The sequence below is a fragment of the Nyctibius grandis genome, chromosome Z (genome assembly GCF_013368605.1).
Source record: "Nyctibius grandis isolate bNycGra1 chromosome Z, bNycGra1.pri, whole genome shotgun sequence".
Lineage (NCBI taxonomy): Eukaryota > Metazoa > Chordata > Aves > Nyctibiiformes > Nyctibiidae > Nyctibius > Nyctibius grandis.
The window spans coordinates 25,860,385-25,879,624 of record NC_090695.1 but is presented as its reverse complement, the minus strand read 5'-3'; the positions used below and the strand labels follow the sequence as shown (position 1 = coordinate 25,879,624).

At 38.0% G+C, this 19,240-nt stretch overlaps 1 protein-coding gene across 2 annotated transcripts in view; it reads right to left on the bottom strand.

The window, feature by feature from the left end:
- CERT1 (ceramide transporter 1) overlaps positions 1–19,240 on the bottom strand; it is a 76,873-nt gene that overhangs the window by 42,023 nt on the left and 15,610 nt on the right. For both annotated transcript variants that reach the window (XM_068423351.1, XM_068423352.1), the window contains exon 3: positions 12,818–12,934. In XM_068423351.1, the coding sequence (XP_068279452.1) occupies positions 12,818–12,934 (117 nt within the window). The remainder of the gene's footprint in view (positions 1–12,817; positions 12,935–19,240) is intronic.

Below are 19,240 nucleotides of genomic sequence, written 5' to 3'. Positions count from 1 at the left end.
ATTTATTAATAAAGCTGCAACTTACAGCTGCTGTTCAAACATATGCCCAAGAGTAGCAAAAGGGTGCCAATACAGTCAAAGAACTATTTTTTTCTTTCCTGAAAGGGAAGTTTCAACAGTTTGGAAGTGACAGCACTTAGGTTTGCTGCAGCAAGTGCTTGTGTAGTCAACTGAAACTGCTGATTCACTGGCTTTCCCCTAAAGTGTTCTTTCAGGAAATACAGTTTCCAGCAATAAGTGCACTTAGCAAATTTAGTAATACTAAATGACAAGCATGTATTAAAGAGTTCCTGCGGATAACAGTGCTAAAATAATGGAATGTGTAAGACATACCCAAGCTTAGTTTTCCTCCTTGAAAGAACATATTTGATTCAATTTTAAAGAAACTTCTGTTATTTCCAGTAAAGGACTAATAACTTGAGCAATCCATCTAATCTTCCCCTGAAAGCACAGCTTCTCTACAACATCTACAAGTTTCACTACCACCATCATAATGTACATCAGGGTAAGTAGTTCATATCAGCTGAGCAGCCTCAGCTATATTTGCTTACATAAACCAGCCATTTTAAGTGAATACACAAATCCCCACAAGTTATTTCAGATTGGGGGGGGGAAGAAGATGGTTGCCTCTCTCTTTATCCCCCCCCCATATCCCGCCCCCCCCATTTTCTAGTACCTGTGTTCATACCAATCAATATAGGACATTTACATACTAGCAGTTAAATATTAAACCTTTCTTCCTCCCCTCCCATTTAAAATAGGTATGCTCAAGACACCAGAATTTTAATTCCTCTTCAGTAAATCCATTCACCTAGATGACACTGAAGTCATAACAAATGCATGTTTTCAAGCATTATCTGTTTTCAGAGACAGAAAAGGATCTTTTTGTTGTACTACAGTGGAAACTATGTTAGAAGAATTACCTTAAAAGCTTCCAATAACAGCAAGTGGACATGAATTAAAAAAAGCAGAAGATGCCCCAAGTGTTCTTGTGTTTTTAGAAGAAATCCCCCAGCTCTTTAGACTCACATGAGCTCCTGCAGTTGTCCCCTTTTTCAGGTGGGGCATTTGCAGGGGTGGTTCTCCCCCCCACCCCCTTACTCTCTTGAATGTTACTGAATATGTATCATTGTTACTTGTGCACCCCTCCCATGTGGCTAAGCAGCATCTACTCCCTATGGCTAGGGTGTAACTCTGGTCTATTAATATCAACTCAATGAGTTTCACTGTAATGAAGAACTGTAATGAAGAAAAAACACCCCTTGCAAAGTCTTTAGAAAGAGGAAAAAAAACAACTGCATTTGGTAGATGAAGGCATACAGAGTATCCAAGATTTTCCATATTAAACTGTTAATGCACAGTATTGTTTGAGATGATTAGTAATAATTCTGAGTAAACAACATGCAGATCTGTTTTGCAAGTGTCAATTTTTAACTGTTTAACCACTCACTACTTCCACACTGAAGCTCTGTACTTTCTGTTCTGGATACCAAGACTTTACCCTGATTTGAAGGGGCATATACCACTGAAGTCAAGCTTGGCACAGGTCTTTCTCAATGAACAATATTATTTTCAGGGAGACCATGCAAAAACATGCTGCCACGGAGAGCTGACTCCTAGAACTACTACTACTGTGTGTCATTCTGCTGGTTACAATTGACATTCGGCTTATTTCTATGAAATGAAAGTATACACATCAAAATGATCTACCACAGCTGTTTTCACAAAGAAAATTAATAACACCTTTGAGTTTACTACTAGAATCCCACCTGTTTGTAGAAATGAGACTGGTTATTTACTGCACATGCAGTTGCACATTAAGTCTGGTAGCTTAGTTTCGGTCACCTCACGACTCAGCATTACACTTGCCACCACGTTTACTTTAGCCATGTACATCACTCTTCATTAAATAGCATTACAAAAATATTGGCTGACATACTCTTAACAGCTTAGCAGTAGTGTCAGAAGCCGTTCATGCTGATACAGAGTTAGCACTTTTCAAACTGTTTTCTTTCACATGGCATTGCACCCACAAGGCAATGCGCTGCTAATTTGCACTTTGGCCTGTGATTTTTCAGGCATTCTTTAATAGATATTTCAGAACACCCTGCTTCACCAGTCTGCCTATACAGTGATCAAAAAGTTACTTCAACCTCTATGTGCATTTGAATCTTCAGTCAATTAATATATTTAGCTAATTTAAGGGAAAGACTAGAGCAAACTGCCTCAACTAAATTCACTACCTTCTGGGGGTAGGGTTTGAGAAGAGAGTGCAAGACCTCTACTAAGATTATGAAGACTACCTGTTAATGCTCTGACTAGATGGAGGAGAAAACTTTTTAATTAGGAACATATGGCAGATAGTGATCACAGCTTTCATGGATACAAAGATTTAAGATTATCTTAAGTGCACATAGGTATACAGCTTCAGACTCAGATAAGCAGCTCCCAACCGACTAACACGCAAGCTCAGCTATCAACCAAGACATCACTAAACAATCTAGCCTTTCTTTACCCAGCCAGTTTCCATACTTCAGAAAGTACTAGAAGCAGCACATCACTTAAGAAACTGAATCCAACTCAAGCAGCACAAAGAATTATTTCTGGAAAGAAACCAAAACGCAAGACAGCAAAGCTGATAAAAGAGAAGCAAAAACTTAACACTGGTGTACACTGAGGAAAAACGAAGTTCAAGGTTTACTTGGTTACAGGAAATATTTTACTGCCCAAGTACAGGACAGGTAACAATCTGCAGATACTTCTAGAGATTAGTGAGATTTAGTGGTTGTCAAGCTGGATAAGTAAAAAAAATCATGGTGTTGCAAAACAGGGTAGTCTACAAGACCCACAAAATAATCTCACATTCTGTACAACATCTGTAGAATCCCTAGTAGGAATACTGAGTCCAGTTTTGGTGCTGTACCTCAAAGAAAGATGAGAACTGAGTTTGGAAGAGAACCATACAAGGTACCAGAGTGTTGTAAAAGATGTCCACACGAACAACAATTGAGGAATGGGGAGCTGTTCTAACAGAAAAAGACGAGAAATCTTCAGTGTTGCAAAGATAAAGGGAAAAATCGCCCCTCCAGATTGACTGTGAGTAACACTACTCTATAAAGGAAAACTCAGATTCCATAAGGATGGCAAGAAGAAATCCCTTTAACAGAAGAAACAGGCTAAAATGATTCCCTCACTGTTATAACACTCAGCAGTCTAACTTAAAATGAAACCTGGCATCTAATAAGGATGACTTTAGTTAATATTAGGAGAAGAATTATGATGAACTTTATGACTCTTCCTTCAGGAGGGCCCTTCAGTTTATTTCTCCATTGATACCTATACTAGACAGATGTCACTGAAGAGCAAAAAAACGAAAAGCCAGTATTCACAGTTCAAGGACCAATGAACTGGAAAAGCTAGACAAGGTGCTTGGACTTGAGACAGCTACGTCCTTCTCCTGTGTATTTCCCACTTTAGTCTGAGATTCAGGCCAAAATCCAAAATAAATAAGCTTATTACTGCAGAGTTCAGAAGGCTACGCTTGGACTTATTTTCTTGTTCAGTTGTCAGGGAGTATTTTTGCAAACACTTCAAATTCAGCTTTGACAGGAGATGTCAGATGTGAATACACAAGAACTTAAGTTACATATTTTGTGTCAACGTACAACAATGACAGAACAGCAACAAGAGCAGATATAAGTTCCTGCATAAGCTTGAACAACAGTTCATGGTTTTCCAGTTTCAAACTAGTACACCATGTTTTTGCAACACCTTTAAGCGTATGTCTCTATCACTCATCAGCGACTTGCCCACACATTTAAGTCTGTTAAATGGGTAACAACTTTTTACAGCTTAACACAGGTATCTGAATGGTGTTCTCCAGCCTCCTCTCAGGTAAGTTGCGCTGCTGCTGCAAGTCAGTGCCTTGCAACGCCACAGTGAGAGTGGGGCACTAGCTTCTGGAGCAATACACCAACCCTCATGCTTTTACTGTTTCAGAAAACTGCCACGAAGCTTAGCTAGCCCCAAGCTGCATATGCTTCAAGTGGCCAGTGAGAGATTACAGATAGATCACCAATACACAAGTATTTTAGGAATATTTTACTCTTATCACCAGACTGTTATTCTTTATTTTGTAATTCAGACTTTTCCCTTGCACAGACTGAAAAACACAAGTAACCACACCAAGAATTAGTCCACAAACCTGGAAATTTTAACATGCAAAGCAAACAAACTGCATTCTAGCAGCACTGAAAGACACCACAATCTATGTAATTTAGCTGGCTTTTTCTTCTATACCAACATATAACTTCTTTCACAAGGTCTTTCACAAGTACAGTTATTTTAAAGCCTCTTTAAACAACCAGCCTTTTGTACTTGAATGCAAGATCCAGTTCACTCCAGTAGCTTGCATACTGTATGAATATGAGCTGTATTAGTACTTGTTAAAGCCATCACAGAAAGTAATACGGTATTCTATACAATCCAAAGCATCAGCATGAAAGAAAAATTTAGACTTTATTGATGCACTGCAGAGCATCAGACAACAGAACAAGGCAACCCAAATCACATAGGTTTGGTTTGTGCCAACACCAATACCACTTAAGAAACTTGTTCCAACATCTAGGCCACTGATATCAACAGAGGGAAAAGGAGGCCTCATCATCACTCTCCTACAATCCTCACTATAAACCTGAGAAATAAAACCAAAGTTAAACAATATTTACCTACTCTCATACCTCCTGTGCTTTCCTTCATCTGCACTGTTGCTTCCACCTAAGCTAGTCTTATTTGTGAATGGGTACAGACGTGAAGTAGGGACAGAGGAACTGGTGTTAGGATGAAATGCCAAAGAAAAAAAGAACATATTAGGGAGACATATTCTTTTTCCTTTTCAGACCTCAGCAACCATTGCTGGCTGAGGAAGCAAATAATTTTAAAAAATCACACATTACTGAACACCTAAACTCCAGGACAGGAAGTAGATGGAGAAATAGCAACAGACACTATTTCCTGTTGCTCCCTCCTGTATGACGCGAGATTACACTATTGGAAATTTTAAATAATCAACAAGACTGTATTTATAATTAGCATTCACTCGTCAACACTAGAACAGATAAAATTTGCTAGAAACTACCTGACAGTGCCTAGTTGTCAGCAATACAGTAAACTGGTACAAAACAAAATAGATTTATAAAGGTCATAACATCAATGCAGATTTCTGAAGACCATTTGCACAGTGTTTTGCCATGAACTTAAACATAGCCTACATAAACATCCAAACTAGTTATTTCAGCAGCTCCACAAAGATCTGCCAGAGAATAGGAAAATTAAGTTTAATGTATAGAACTATTTACTGACAGCAGAAATTTATACTTCTCATTTATTTTCTATTTAAATAGTTTGTTATGTCAGCATGCTGTATCAAAATGTTTCTATAGCAATCCTACTCTGCATATACTTTCATATTCATTCTGAACTATCTTACTAATATTAGTTTCAGCCCAGACAGGCAACAGATTTGGAGCGATTTATTTGCATGTCTTTATTGGCATTGTCAGTAAATTAGTTCAACCTTGGAGCAGGATTAGAGAGATGTAGAGAAGGAGAAAATTACCATGTCTTCACAGAACGTTACAGCTCTCCTCACAATTGCTGAAAGTCTGTGGTCAAGTTAAACATGTAGTACCCTTCTGTATTCTCCCTCTTCTGTCGATAACCCGAGCTCTATTTTTCACAAAATAAAACTCTGATATTGATTTCTGAACAGGTTAACTGGTCAAAAATGTTTTGCTCTGGCATCCACTGCTAATAAAATGGTAGTATGAGAAAGTTACCTCCATTAGCATTTTTCAATGTTTTCTTAGCACAGCTAACTAAAAATAATCTCATAGATCAGTATGTACATACAGTATTCAAACAAAAGCTTGACTTTAAGTATTGTTAATGTGAAATTTCTTAAGGCAGCTATTAGGCTGAAGGAATGGGTAGATGCACTTGGGTTTGAGTCTGAAGGTCAAACATTCCAATTACAGAACAAAACATTAGGAACTGAGATATTCTAGGTGCTTATCATCAGGCTGGAAGTGGAATTTAAGGTTTCTTCTGAGTTTGAAAAAAGTCACTCCTGCATAACCCCTTATACTTGAGTTCATAAGAGAAATAACACAAAGTCAGAAGGCCAAATTTGATTTTAAGGAATACTTTAATATTGTACTTCAATATTTTACCTGATGCCCTTCATTCTGTTTACTCAGAAGCTGATTTGTATTACCAACAGATTTAAGCAATCTGACATTAACTCAGCTTTTTAGAATTGGAACAACTACAACAGTTTCAGTGGGCTCCTTTAAGAGTACTCTATGGGGTATTTTATTATATTTAAGATGCTTCTCAAGTGCACAAAACTATGGTGCTCTGTTTTTAGCCATTGGGAGTTTTGCTTTTGTATGGTGTTACATTCATGTTAGACTAGCAAAAGCCCACCTCTACCCCTTGTCTTCTCCTCAGACAGCCACCTGGCTGCCTTTTCTGCCTCAACATCACAATTACTGTTAGTAGTAACATTTTTCAATTCCTAACAGCACATTCAGTCACTCCTTTAGAACAATAGGTTGACAAGAGAAAACACAACATGCAGATGACCTTAAGGGTGAAATTAACGACTCTTAATACTTTGTGCATAAGGTAACTGTTAACTTTTTTTTAGATTATGTGGAAAAAAGAACCACATTTTGTGGTTAACAAGCATTTTATGAAAATTTAAAGCTGGCAATTTAAAAAAAATTTTTTTCCACAACAATATTCTACAGTGCCCTTATTAACTGCAATCAAAATTACGCTGTTTGAAGTTTGCTCTTCATTTTTCTAAATTACTCTATGAACTAGGATGCACATTCAGGAAATAATTCTTTCAAAACTAGATGTCCCAATTCTAGTTTACTTGTTTGGAAATCTATCAGTGTTTAATAAAGGAAGTGAATCAACTGTTTTAATGCTTATGCCTAAATTTGACTTTATTAGCCCGCGAAATCCAGCTTTTTGTTTTTTTACCACCTTAACTAGATCTGTACTTAAACAATGCAAAAAACTGGGATGTGAAGCATCTTACTGCGTTTGACAACTGATAATTTAAAAAACAAGTTGTAGTATATTAGGAATTCCACAAAATTAGAATGAATTATAAGCTAAACTATCTTTGACTCCCTGAGGCTGCCACGCCCGCTCCCCTCAAGCTATCTGGGGAACAGAATTGCTAGAAAAAGAGACATTTTCCAAGTTTTACTCTTCCCAATGCTTCTGTATAACCCTATTCTAAGTAGCTGACAACTCCTCTCCCAGTGTCTAATCAACAGTAAAAACAATCAAGTAGTCACTCCTTCAAGGTAGCCACCTGATGCGTTTCACAGTCAGACTTTGAAACTCACGCCTCCTGCTCGAGGTGTAAACACCTTGCATATCACTACTTGAAAATGAAAAAGGGAATCTACCTACTCCTTACATGCCAAACTTGTTGGATATCTAGCTATCCCTGTGGAGAATGACCTTTTCCAGTTTGACACACCAAAGACAGGTATTGTAAGAAGTTCAGCAAGACTTAGAACAGTATTTCAGTTTGATAAAAACAACATTTTGAAAATCCAAGACTTAAATCACTGTCAATTTATTTTTGTCAATTAATTATTTGTCAATAATGAACACATGCAGAATCTGTGTGGAAAAAAATAAAAAACTAAGATGGAACAAAATGGGACAAACTAAAGCTGATGCAGAGTTTCTCATGAAACATTCATTTCTAAAATTCTCAGCAAGCTTTCAACTCAGGTGTTAGATTAACATTACAAGAAATCATTATCTGGATCTCAGGAGTTCAAGTTAATTTGCTCGAAATAAGTTTAATTATCCAGATGGTTCTCACAGCAAACAGCAATTCACTCCCCTCATCTACATTTTAGGAAGGAATGCAAGTTTGTAAATTACACATAGACTCTACCAGAGTAGAGGATAAAGAATGAAAACTTTGCATCAGTTCAATATGTGTAAAGAAACACTTTCCACGTCAGTGAAAAAGTAAATCTTGTTTATTCATATTACAGAGCACACATTCATTCCATTTGTTAGAAGATACATATGCTGCAGGAGTCCATGTTCTCTACAGGTAAACCCAGACGTTTTCCTCCCAGCACAGAACTAACAATGTTTAAGCCGGTTTCTCTAATCTTAGGTTAGAAAGTCCATACACCATTTTCAACCCATGGTAGAGACCTGGAGTCAGTCCTTCAATTTATTATTTAAGAGAGCAACTTTTCAAAAGCATCGATACCTTTGTGCTCATGCACCATCAATGTTTTTGCACCGGAGCAATGTGGAAACCTAGTCTGGTCTTGCGTACTTCAGTAATATACATTGCCATTAGATCCATCTAAGAAAAAGTCATCAGCCATCCTAGACCTGACTGTGTCTTCGGGTAGGAGCACAGAGAAACTTCCTCATAATACACACCCTTACAACCAGATATTTTACAGACAAATATCTGCACAGTACATTTAATGAAACATTTAAGTAGAAGAAAGGACTCCTGGTTACACATGAACTATCTCCCTATTTGCCTCACTGCTGGTCTTATCGCTGTTTTAGACTTTTCCTTCTTCCAGTTCAGGGAGATTAAAAGCATTTTAGAAGCTATACTTGAAACATTTAATATAGTAAGCATTGAGGAACCTCAATATAAGAAAAGGCTAATGCAATGATAAAAAAAAAAAAGCAAATTCTAACAGTTTTTATGCTTGAACATTAGATGTGTTACATTTCTCAGCTACCAGGTACTCATTAGTGTTGCTAAGCAGAAAGTTTTCTAAGTCTGCTCATACTCAAATTTAATATAAAATTCATTTTAAATCAGTGTTTTCTCTGTTTGGAGCACAATGAAACACAGTCACAAAGTTTCAGTCCATCTTTCATACTCTAAAGATAAACAACCTTGTGACATGCTACAGTAAGTCTCACAAACATACTTTTGTTAGCAAACAGCTTAAGCAGCCTACAAGAACTACCTACCCACTCAGAAAGCAACAAAGAGCTTCAAAAACAAAAAAAGTACTTTATAGAGCAGTGGACTCAAGTTAATCAAAATGACTGCTTAGTAAAGGAAATAACTTCCTCTCTCAGTTTTATTCAAATTATTATGTGTCAGTTCAAGAACCTAGTTCTCAAACAAAAACAATTTTTATCTGGTAACAACAGCTTGTCAAGGAAATCTTGCTTGAGTTTTGGTAACCTGACCAGGAAGTTCCTTCAGAAAAATTCAGAGTAAGCAGAAAGAAATCTGAACTTTTCAGTGAAATGGCACATTTTGCCTCATAAAAGCCCACCTTCTCCTACTTGGAATCAAGTGTTCATATATAAAACTTCCACAAGAGCTGAAGAAAGTTAAAGGATGGGTGAAAAGTTACTTAACACTAAGGATCACTGAAGTGTTGTTCATACAAGTTCAAATGAAAAATAAGATTAAGTTCCAGACTGCAAGAAAAATCTATTTTTCAGATCCTATCAATGTTATTAAGCAGTACGTTTTGCCAGTACATTTTTCCTACAAAGCTGTATATGAATTATAGGATATAGCACTAACCAGTCAATTTGGAAAATACAGAAACAAGACATTTAGAGACACATTCTTTAAGAAACATTAACAGTAACCAGACTGAAAACTGGATTTGGACATTTCTGTTTTATGTTTAATTACATCAAACACCTGTTTACATGCATACAGCACCTTTCCAAGGCTTTTTGTGTAAGATTCCTATGTATTTTAGTAGGAACAGTTAATAGGAACAGATGCACCTCCACACCTACAACATTCATCACACAAAGCTGCTACTGTATTATGAAGACAACAGAATATTGCACTGGAAAAAAATGCTAGTAACTCACAATTTTCTGAGGTTTAATTATGTACTTTTAACTCGAATCCAAGCTATTGTTATAAGACTGCATTACTTTTTGCCATTTTCCTTGCCTCGTCTTGATCATGGTATTTAGTTGCATACTACAAAGAGAATGCTTTCAAATAACCTATCGCTTTAATATATTAAATGGCTTGATGGTTTATTTAGATGTGAGGTGCCATAATATTTCCCTCTCCATTTAAGAATAAAACTACTGCTACTTATCTTGAATACTGTAAACACTACACAGTAAAAAGGAGTATGAAAGAAAGTGAAAAATGTTCAAGGCCAGGCTGGATGGGGCTTTGAGCAACCTGATCTAGTAGAAAGGTGTCCCTGCCCTTGGCAGGGGGCTTGGAACTAGATGATCTTTCAGGTCCCTTCCAACCCAAACCATTCTGTGATTCTATGTCAAATAGCCATGAAACTGCAAACTACACATACTGAAAAAGCCATCAGATTTGGAACAGTCAAGTCCAGTGTTATTACATTAGGACAGCAAGATGCAAACTGAACTACTTCTTGTCAGTTCAGCATACACAGAATTTTATTTCCACTCCCTACCTGTAGACATATTTTCTTAAGTTTATATAACTTTCCAGAACACAACTCACTTTCTTTTAGCAATGAGCAGGAAGACAACTTTAATAACATAATGAAAAAAGCACTCACTGCCCCTATTCAGATACTAACTCTAAGTAAATACTGAAAAAATTGGGTAGTGGAATTATCCAAGAAACCTCTCATTCCACTCCTTTAAATGTGAAGACAGAGATCTGGTACAATTTAGTAGTACCTTTTTTTTTTTTTTTTTTTTAAAGAACCACCAAATTATTGCAAAGCACGGAAGTTTAAACTCTCGAAACCTAAATCAATATTAAAATAAGTCTTTTTTTTAAAAAAAGTCGAAAAATGCATAATTAATCAGGCTTCTTCACAAAGGAAGGTCACTTTTGGAATGCTAAAACTCCTGCTCCTCAACACTCATTAACGATCTGAAAAGGAGGTTGAATAAGATGACTTAAGTCTACCAGTAATACCAGACAGAAAAAGAAAAGCAAACAGATACCTTATGATAGGGGCTGGGCAGTAAAGCAGGAGAAGAAAATTCAGTGTTGATAAATACAATATTTTTTTTTTTCAGAAGTGACACAGAAAAACAATTTCAACTTTACACATATAATAACAAACTGAAAACTATTACCACTCAATACTTCCATGTTATAAATAGGTGGTCCCATAAAATAGTAAGCTCAGAACTTGGCTACAGTTAAGGACACCCTTAGAAGAGGGAAAAGAACAGCATGAAAAAGACTTCCCTTTGAGGTTGTGCAGAGCAGTTTAAGACAGGATATGGGTTTTTTCCTCACTCATTCCTGCATGGCAGCATGCAATGACCCAGCCCACATTTCTGCTCATCTGAACTTCAAGTTAAGTTCTGCATTTCACCAGCTAAATCATTTACCAAACCTAGTCTGAAGTTTAGCCCAGGGTTATCAAGTTCCATGTTGCCACAACCCCACACCTGAAGACCCCTATGCCTGTAAAACAGTTTCTGAAATGACAGCTTTGTGGATGTGTAATCCAGCAACTTCTTCTGTGTATCCTCTTGAATCATTTCTCTCAGGTATTGCAATAGTAACAAATAGCAGTATTTTTGTCTCAAGAATATTCCATGGTTAACTTTGTATTTTTTTTACTAGACTACAGAAAAGAATTCTGGTTTTGCAACTTCATTTTGTATGTTTTAATGTTACCTCTGTATCAAAGTGAAGGCAAAATACCAAGCTATAAATGGACTAATACTCTAATTGAGGTTTGTTTTTTTTTTTTTTTTTTTTTTTTTAATAGGACCATTCTCAAAAGGCAGCACTGTAAGAGCTTGCACTGCCTATTGTAACGATTGCCCAAAAAAAGGTGAAACTTCCTAATTACACATAGTACTTATATAAGCAATATGTCAGGAAGCTCAAGATAAAAATACATACCTACTTAAGTATCTATTTTAATTTGTATTCCTGTAACACCAGTATAACCCAGATGCAGAAGTTACATTGTGCTACGTGTTGTAGTTAAACTCAACACCTTGGGGCAGTGCCTATCTTGTACTTGAAAACATAATGGATGCTTCATGTGCTACATACTTGAAAAATACCTGACCTTCAAGCCCTTTAGAATCATAGAATCATTTAGGTTGGAAAGGACCTTTAAGATCATCAAGTCCAACCGTTAACCTAACCCTGCCAAGTCCACCACTAAACCACATTCCTAAGCACCACATCTACATGTCTGTTAAATACCTCCAGGGATAGGTAAAATGAAAATAACTGAGTTCATTGGGAGACACAAGGAATTGGAATTGGTGCCACCAACTAGATCAGGAAAGCTGAACCAAAATGCTGATGAAGAGTAGGGCCTTAAAAGGCAAGGAGACAAAAGCCAGTCATCACATTCAGTAAAAGCAGCCAAATGATGAAAAAGAGGAGCCTAAAACCAGAGCGATATCCTAGGAGAATTTACTCTATAAAGTTTAACATCTAGGACAGATAAGAAACAACTCAATAATCAGTGAGAGAGGATGGACAAAACCATTAAAAAGCCACTCAAACATAATGCAAGCTTTTTCTTTTTCAAGCTAGAGAGCTCAAGAAACGCTCACAGTTGTTAGCTCTCAGTTCTCTAAACTCTTATCTATGAAGAACAAGCAAATTCCTTTTAAACTTATTTAACACACAGCTTCAATCTTGCCGCTTTTACTTTTCATAAATACTTTGAGTACTTTAATGACTGTACAGGGAAGCTTACAACTCTCCACAAGCACCACCAGATCTAATGAGGGAGCGAGAACGGAAATGGGAAAAAAACCCACATACCTTGTGTTGCTCTATTGCATCTACCCACTGTTGTCTGTGGTCTGGGTCCTGAGCTCGGAGGTACCAAACACTATCATTTACGCTAATATCAAATCTGCATTCGTCAAAGTCATGGGGCTGTGACAGAAAAGAATATAAGAGTAGCTACAATTAGTAACATGATCAAGAATGCATCACAGAACATTTTCACACCCTAAACCACTGTAATTAGAAAAACCTGGTCTATATTGTCTTGAATTCATCTTGGGTTCTAAATTCTGTTTTATGTAGCTGTCTCAAATAATGAAAATTTTTCATTTTCATAATGAAAAACATCAGTCTTCTGAAATAGAAAAGCCTGTTTAATACATTCTTATTAAATAAAATTTGTCACAGAAAAGTTCCACACAAACATTGACCAAAACTTCACACTTCAAAGCAAATCCTTTAGCAAAAGAACTACTGGACATAGCCAGGAAAATACACCTATATATACTACTTCTTTTTTAAATTTCAAAGCTGGAAAAAAAAAAATAAGGTTACTGTTATCAGTACTCATTTTAGATGGAAGGAATACATACATAGTAGCAAAAAGCAACATGATAGAGACATAAAAGCAGACTATAGCAAAATGAGAAGGAAGAGTGGGAACTAAAGGAAACTGTGGCACTCTCTGCCTCAACTATTTTCACAGTGTAAAACACGATTGTCAGATAATTGGTAGAAACATGCAATCCTTTCCAATATCACCACTCAAATGCATCTAACTTTCAGTTCACATGCCTTAAACGCTAAAAAGCTTTTACTAGCTTTATAATGAAGCTGGTAAGGAAAGTACAGGGAAACAAAACAATGATCTAATCTGCCCTCTGCCCTGACACTGTCAGTTCAAAGCTACTCCCTAGCAAATAGGCAACCGAGCAAAACATTCCTCCCGCCCCGCCTTGAAAACTATTCTTAAGGAAACATAACACAGGTATAGCTGAATACCTTTTCTGAATTTGAATACAAAGAAAAGTTACACATGCAAATAACCATAGGAAGCTAACAGGCTCTAAGGTTAAGGTAAATGATGCGATCTGAAGGTCCACAAATATTGATTTCAGATATTAAATACAAGTCTACACATGTTAGTAGTATCCTTTACAATATAAGAACCACTGTGCAAATACATTCATCTTGCAGACAACCAAAGCACTGTGGGTCACTCGTGAAACACTCCACAAAAGAAAATCTAGAAGCAAGTCTCATTTGTTGTCATGCACAACAACCCAGTGTCAGTGAGAATTATTTTCAAAGGATCTGGAAATCAGAAGCTACTTACACATAATACACAATCTTTCTTGTTTAAATATACTAGGCAGGAATAAAAGCACAACAGAAGCCAAACTACCAAATAAAAAATGAGCTAGGAAGAGTTTAACAAAAATACATGAAGCTCCACTTTTTTTCTTTTAAAAAGCTTCACATATTTGGTCAAGCATCTTAACCTAAGTTCAATTTAAAGAAATTTAAACTTCCCACAGAAAAAACACCCAGCAACTGACAAAACTGACAATCAAGTCAAACAACCGCAGCTACTAATTACTTAACATCTGACCACCTCAACTTACTTCAAACAACTTTCAAAACTGGCTCTGTATACTGTTTTGCCTTCACTGAACCACAGAACATAGGGATGTTAAGAAGGAACATGTCGTGGGCTAACCTTGGCTGGCTGCCAGGTGCCCACCCAGCTGCTCTATCACTCCGCTCCTCAGCTGGACAGGGGAGAGAAAAATAGGATGAAAGGCTAGTGGGTAGAGAAAAGGACAGGGAGATCACTCAGCAATTATCATCACAGGCAAAACACCCTCATCTTGGGGAAATTAATTTACTGCCATTCTAAATCAGAGTAGGATAATGAAAATAAAAACAAAACTAAAAGGCACCTTCCCCCCATCCCTCCCTTCTTCCCAGGCTCAACTTCACTCCCAATTTTTTCTCCCTCCTACCCCCAACCTGCACAGGGGTACAAGGAACGGCAGGTTGCGGTCAGTTCATCACATGTTGTCTCTGACGCTCCTTCCTCCTCATGCTCTTCCCCTCCTCTAGTGTGGGGTCCCTCCCATGGGAGTCAGTTCTCCACGAACTGCTCCAACATGGGTCCTTCCCATGGGCTGCAGTTCTTCACGAACTGCTCTAGTGTGGGTCCCTTCCACGGGTGCAGTCCTTCAGGAACAGACTGCTCCAGCGTGGGTCCCCCACGGGGTCACAAGTCCTGCCAGCAAACCTGCTCCAGTGTGGTCTCCTCTCTCCATAGAGTCACAGGTCCTACCAGGAGCCTGCTCCAACACAGGCTCTCCATGGGGTCACAGCTTCCTTCAGGGCATATCCACCTGCTCCAGCATGGGGCCCTCCATGGGCTGCAGGTGGGTATCTCCTCCACCATGGTCTTCACCATGGGCTGCAGGGGAATCCCTGCTCCAGCACCTGGAGCACCTCCTCCCTCTCCTTCTTCACTGACCTTGGTGTCTGCAGAGTTGTTTCTCTCACATATTCTCACTCCTCTCTCTGGCTGCAATTGCTGTTGCGCAGCAACTTTTTCCCCTTATTAAATATGTTATCACAGAGGTGCTATCACCATCGCTGTTTAGCTCAGCTTTGGCCACCAGTGGGTCTGTCTTGGAGCCTGTCAGATGTGGGGGCAGCTTCTGGCATGTTCTCATGGAAGTCACCTCTAACCACCCGCTACCAAAACCTTGCCACGTAAACCCAATATAGGACAACGTCTTCTACTCCAGGCCCCTCTTCTTCAAACTGCATTTTCTGCATTATTATTACCATATATGAGAAATGTGTTTATCCGCTTTAGGGTAGCAAACCTGTCACATCAATGTGTCAGGCTTATATGCCTGTTCCCAGCCACCCTTCTGCCAGGCCCTCCTTTAGCCATGTGGTAGGGGACACACATCTACAACAATGGAAGATTCTCTCAAAAATCACCCAAAAAGCAAACATACAAGAATTAGCTATCAAAGTTTTTCCTGCCGTGACAGCATTCCTTTGGTCAATCTCTCTTTCTCTGAAGCCTTTTGTGAGGAGTTAAAAGCAGTTACATGCTACACAGTAAGAGACTTGCCAAAATTAATCTCAAAAGCCTGCAGTACTACAGATTCCACACTTACACACACAACTTACTCCTTGCTTTTCCTCCCACGCCCATCTCTAACCTACGCATCTTTTAATGTGATTTAAGACCACCACCTCTCTGCCCTTTTCAAAGGCAGGTTTATGCATTCCCTTTCTTTGCATAGCAACTTTTAATATATTTGAAAATCTATGTCTCATTGCTAAGACGAAGGGAAATGTTTTCCTTGAGGTCTAGCTAAAACCTTTAAACACTATTTCGGGCCATGCACACTTCTGCATTACCCATAGCTAAGACACTAAGGCCATCTAAAAATCAGGTCTAGGGTTATACTCAGCTCACTGTGCAGTTCCATGCTACAAAAGAGCCAGCTGATCAGGTAGTCCTGTTAGACAAGTTGCTTAAAGATAAGAAATACCCACTAACAAGGCTAAATACATTTGTTAACATCATTTGTTACATTCTCCTTCCCACTGAACTATGGACAAACTTCCTTGTTTTCCCTCCTGCTATAAATGCTTTTATTGTTTTCTGTAGCTGCATCTAACAGAGACCACAAAGCATTATTCACCACTTCTCAGATCTGTCCTTTATTCTTCTAACATACTCCTCAGACTAGTTTGAGCCTCTCCTTACACTTGCTGGAAGTTTTTCCATTTCTCTTCCCTTCACTTTCTTCCTGTAGCTGTTGACTCATTTCCTTTAGATCTCGTTTTTTTTCTGAGGCTCACTGTTTCTAGCCTAATGTTCACTTTCCTACTTATGCTCAGAAGCGATTATAAAATGGGACAGTTCTTAGCCAGCCACCTGACAAGATGTTGGAGGATAAACAGGGATTTTCATCTATAAGAAGCTAGGGACCTGTGCTGAGGCCACATGTGTCCTACTGCCCATGCACAACCAAGATAAGGCATGGAAGAAGAATGTTTTAGTCATGCAGGGAAGCAGGAAGCAAGTAGGAGTTCACTATCTACCCTCAGGACCTAAAGCAGGTTGAAGAACTTCAGCCGCTTTTCTTCCTAACACCCCCATCCCACAGCAGCCTCAAGCAGCATACACACATAAATTGAGAGGACACTGGGGAACAAAACCCAGATTGATATGACACTGAATGGGAACACCTGAAAACCTTTGTAGCATTTTCAAAGGTGAGTTGGGCAGACTTAATTTAAGAGTCCGTGGCAGAGGCAGCCTATGTGCGCACCAAGGGCTTCTTCCAAGGCCAGCATTTAAAAAAAACCACAAACAGTTAAATCATAATTCCATGCAAGAATATGCGGCAAGAAATAGGCCTCCAGCATCCCCAAACACCCCTTCTGTATGCCTCCCTAAGCTTTCTACCAAGGCACCTGCAGAGAATCCTGCTGAAATAAAGGCAACTGCAAGCATTCAAATGTCCCAGATCTCTCTATATAAAACCAACCCATACTAGCTCTTAAATTCAAAACAAGCAAGAACAGTTTACATGAAGAAACATTTACTTGGCTACAGTTACTGAGGAAGTCTATAGCCAGCTCAGGTCTCATGAGTCACAGCTGACTGCACTGCCACAAAATCCTTCCTGCTATACAGCTCTCAAGCCTGAGGTATTCATGAAACAAGCTTCAGAGCAGTATTTGCTTGAAAAATACTCGTTCAAGTGCTTCAGGCAAATCACACAGGGAAGCTTAAGTATTTTTATACACTTCATCAGCTTCAAAAGTACTCCATAGGAAAAAAAAAAAATACTTGAACAAAGAAACTTTTGCTTCCTCTCTCACTACTCTTAATGGTATTTTTTCCGTTCCCTACAGAGGGAAGCTGGGGCAGTTCATAGCAGTTCCAATTCAAATCTGCACATCACAACTATTAAAGTGTGCTTGTGCTGCTATTCCCACTGCAGAACTAAAACTTATCTACGGTTAACTTAGTTTAAAATTTTGAAGGTCTTTCATATTAAGAAAATACTGAGCAGGGCACTGGGACACAAGGCAAACAATAGAGGCCTACAGAAAATGAGAACCACCATTCTTTAGTTCTCTCTCAGACATGAATGTCACTAGCATAAATGCAACAGTGGCTGTTACCTAGCCTAGCTCCACCGGTTCACAGTTATTAACAAAATAATACCATATACTGCTATGAAGATAACTGCAGTTTACAAATACGCCAGTGTTATACACTATAATAACATATATTAACTGAGTGAAGACAAGCATTACACTTAGATCTAACTCAGCAGTACAAAGCTATTTATCCCTGAAGGTTTGACATAGCAGTTTTTTGGTTTTTGTGATACCAATAAGTCATTTTTTTAATACAAGATTAAGAAAAAATTAGTATAGCTGCACATCAACTTTGCCCATGGCTAGAAGTGAAAACCTGTTCAGCTGCTGAATACAACTCGTGAATTTCTAAATTCCAGTCATATTTAAGCCAGATTCTAAAAACCTCTAATGCTAATTCTCATTCATCCTCCTAGAACAGCACATTATTTACTTTTCTGTGGACTGCGTTATCACGACCATAAAATCTTGTAAGAGAACTAAATTCATAAAAGAGTAATTTTACAATGAAGGCAAATATTAAGTACTATCTGTTTTATTCCCACTAATAAAACTATTGCAAAATTGTGAGAAATCACTGCTTTAGAAATGGTATCCTGTAAAAAGATGTATTTTGGTTTACTTAATTAGGTTTTACAAACTTCTCTTAAGGGAAAAAGCTCAAATGATCTGAATTCCTCTGACGATCGGTTACCTTTCAATCATTAGCAAAGACTTTAGCAGTAGCTTTAGTCTAAACCATGAAACCTGATGTTCCCTCCACTTTCTCTTAGAGCAGCTCAAAACAAATTAACAGAACTTCTCATTCTTTTTTCCAGGTAGGCTTGAGGATGGTGTCAGTCAAAAGGTACTTAACTGAAAACTGAGAAAATGAATTAAAGTTTTTGGTAATCAAACTGAAAGTTTTTTCTTAAAAAATGGTCTAAACTTATATGCCTTATATCAGAACATGTAAAGCTATTAAAAATGCTAATTCTAAGCTTTAAAAAAAAGAATGCCTTATGTTAGTGAAATTGACTTAAGATTATTCTTCCTATATAAATGTAAAGTGTTTTTCATATATTCCACTGCTGTAACCCATGCTTACAGGTTTTTTGGGTTTTTTTGGTTGTTTTGGTTTTTTTTTTTTTGCAAGTAGGATGTGTATAGGGACAAACCACCCAAAGATCACTTCTCCTCCACTCAGAATACAAGTGGTGCGTTTTGCTTCATCTGATGGGACAGTACCAAAATACCTCTTCGTACCTCTGGTGTCTATCTGCAAGCACC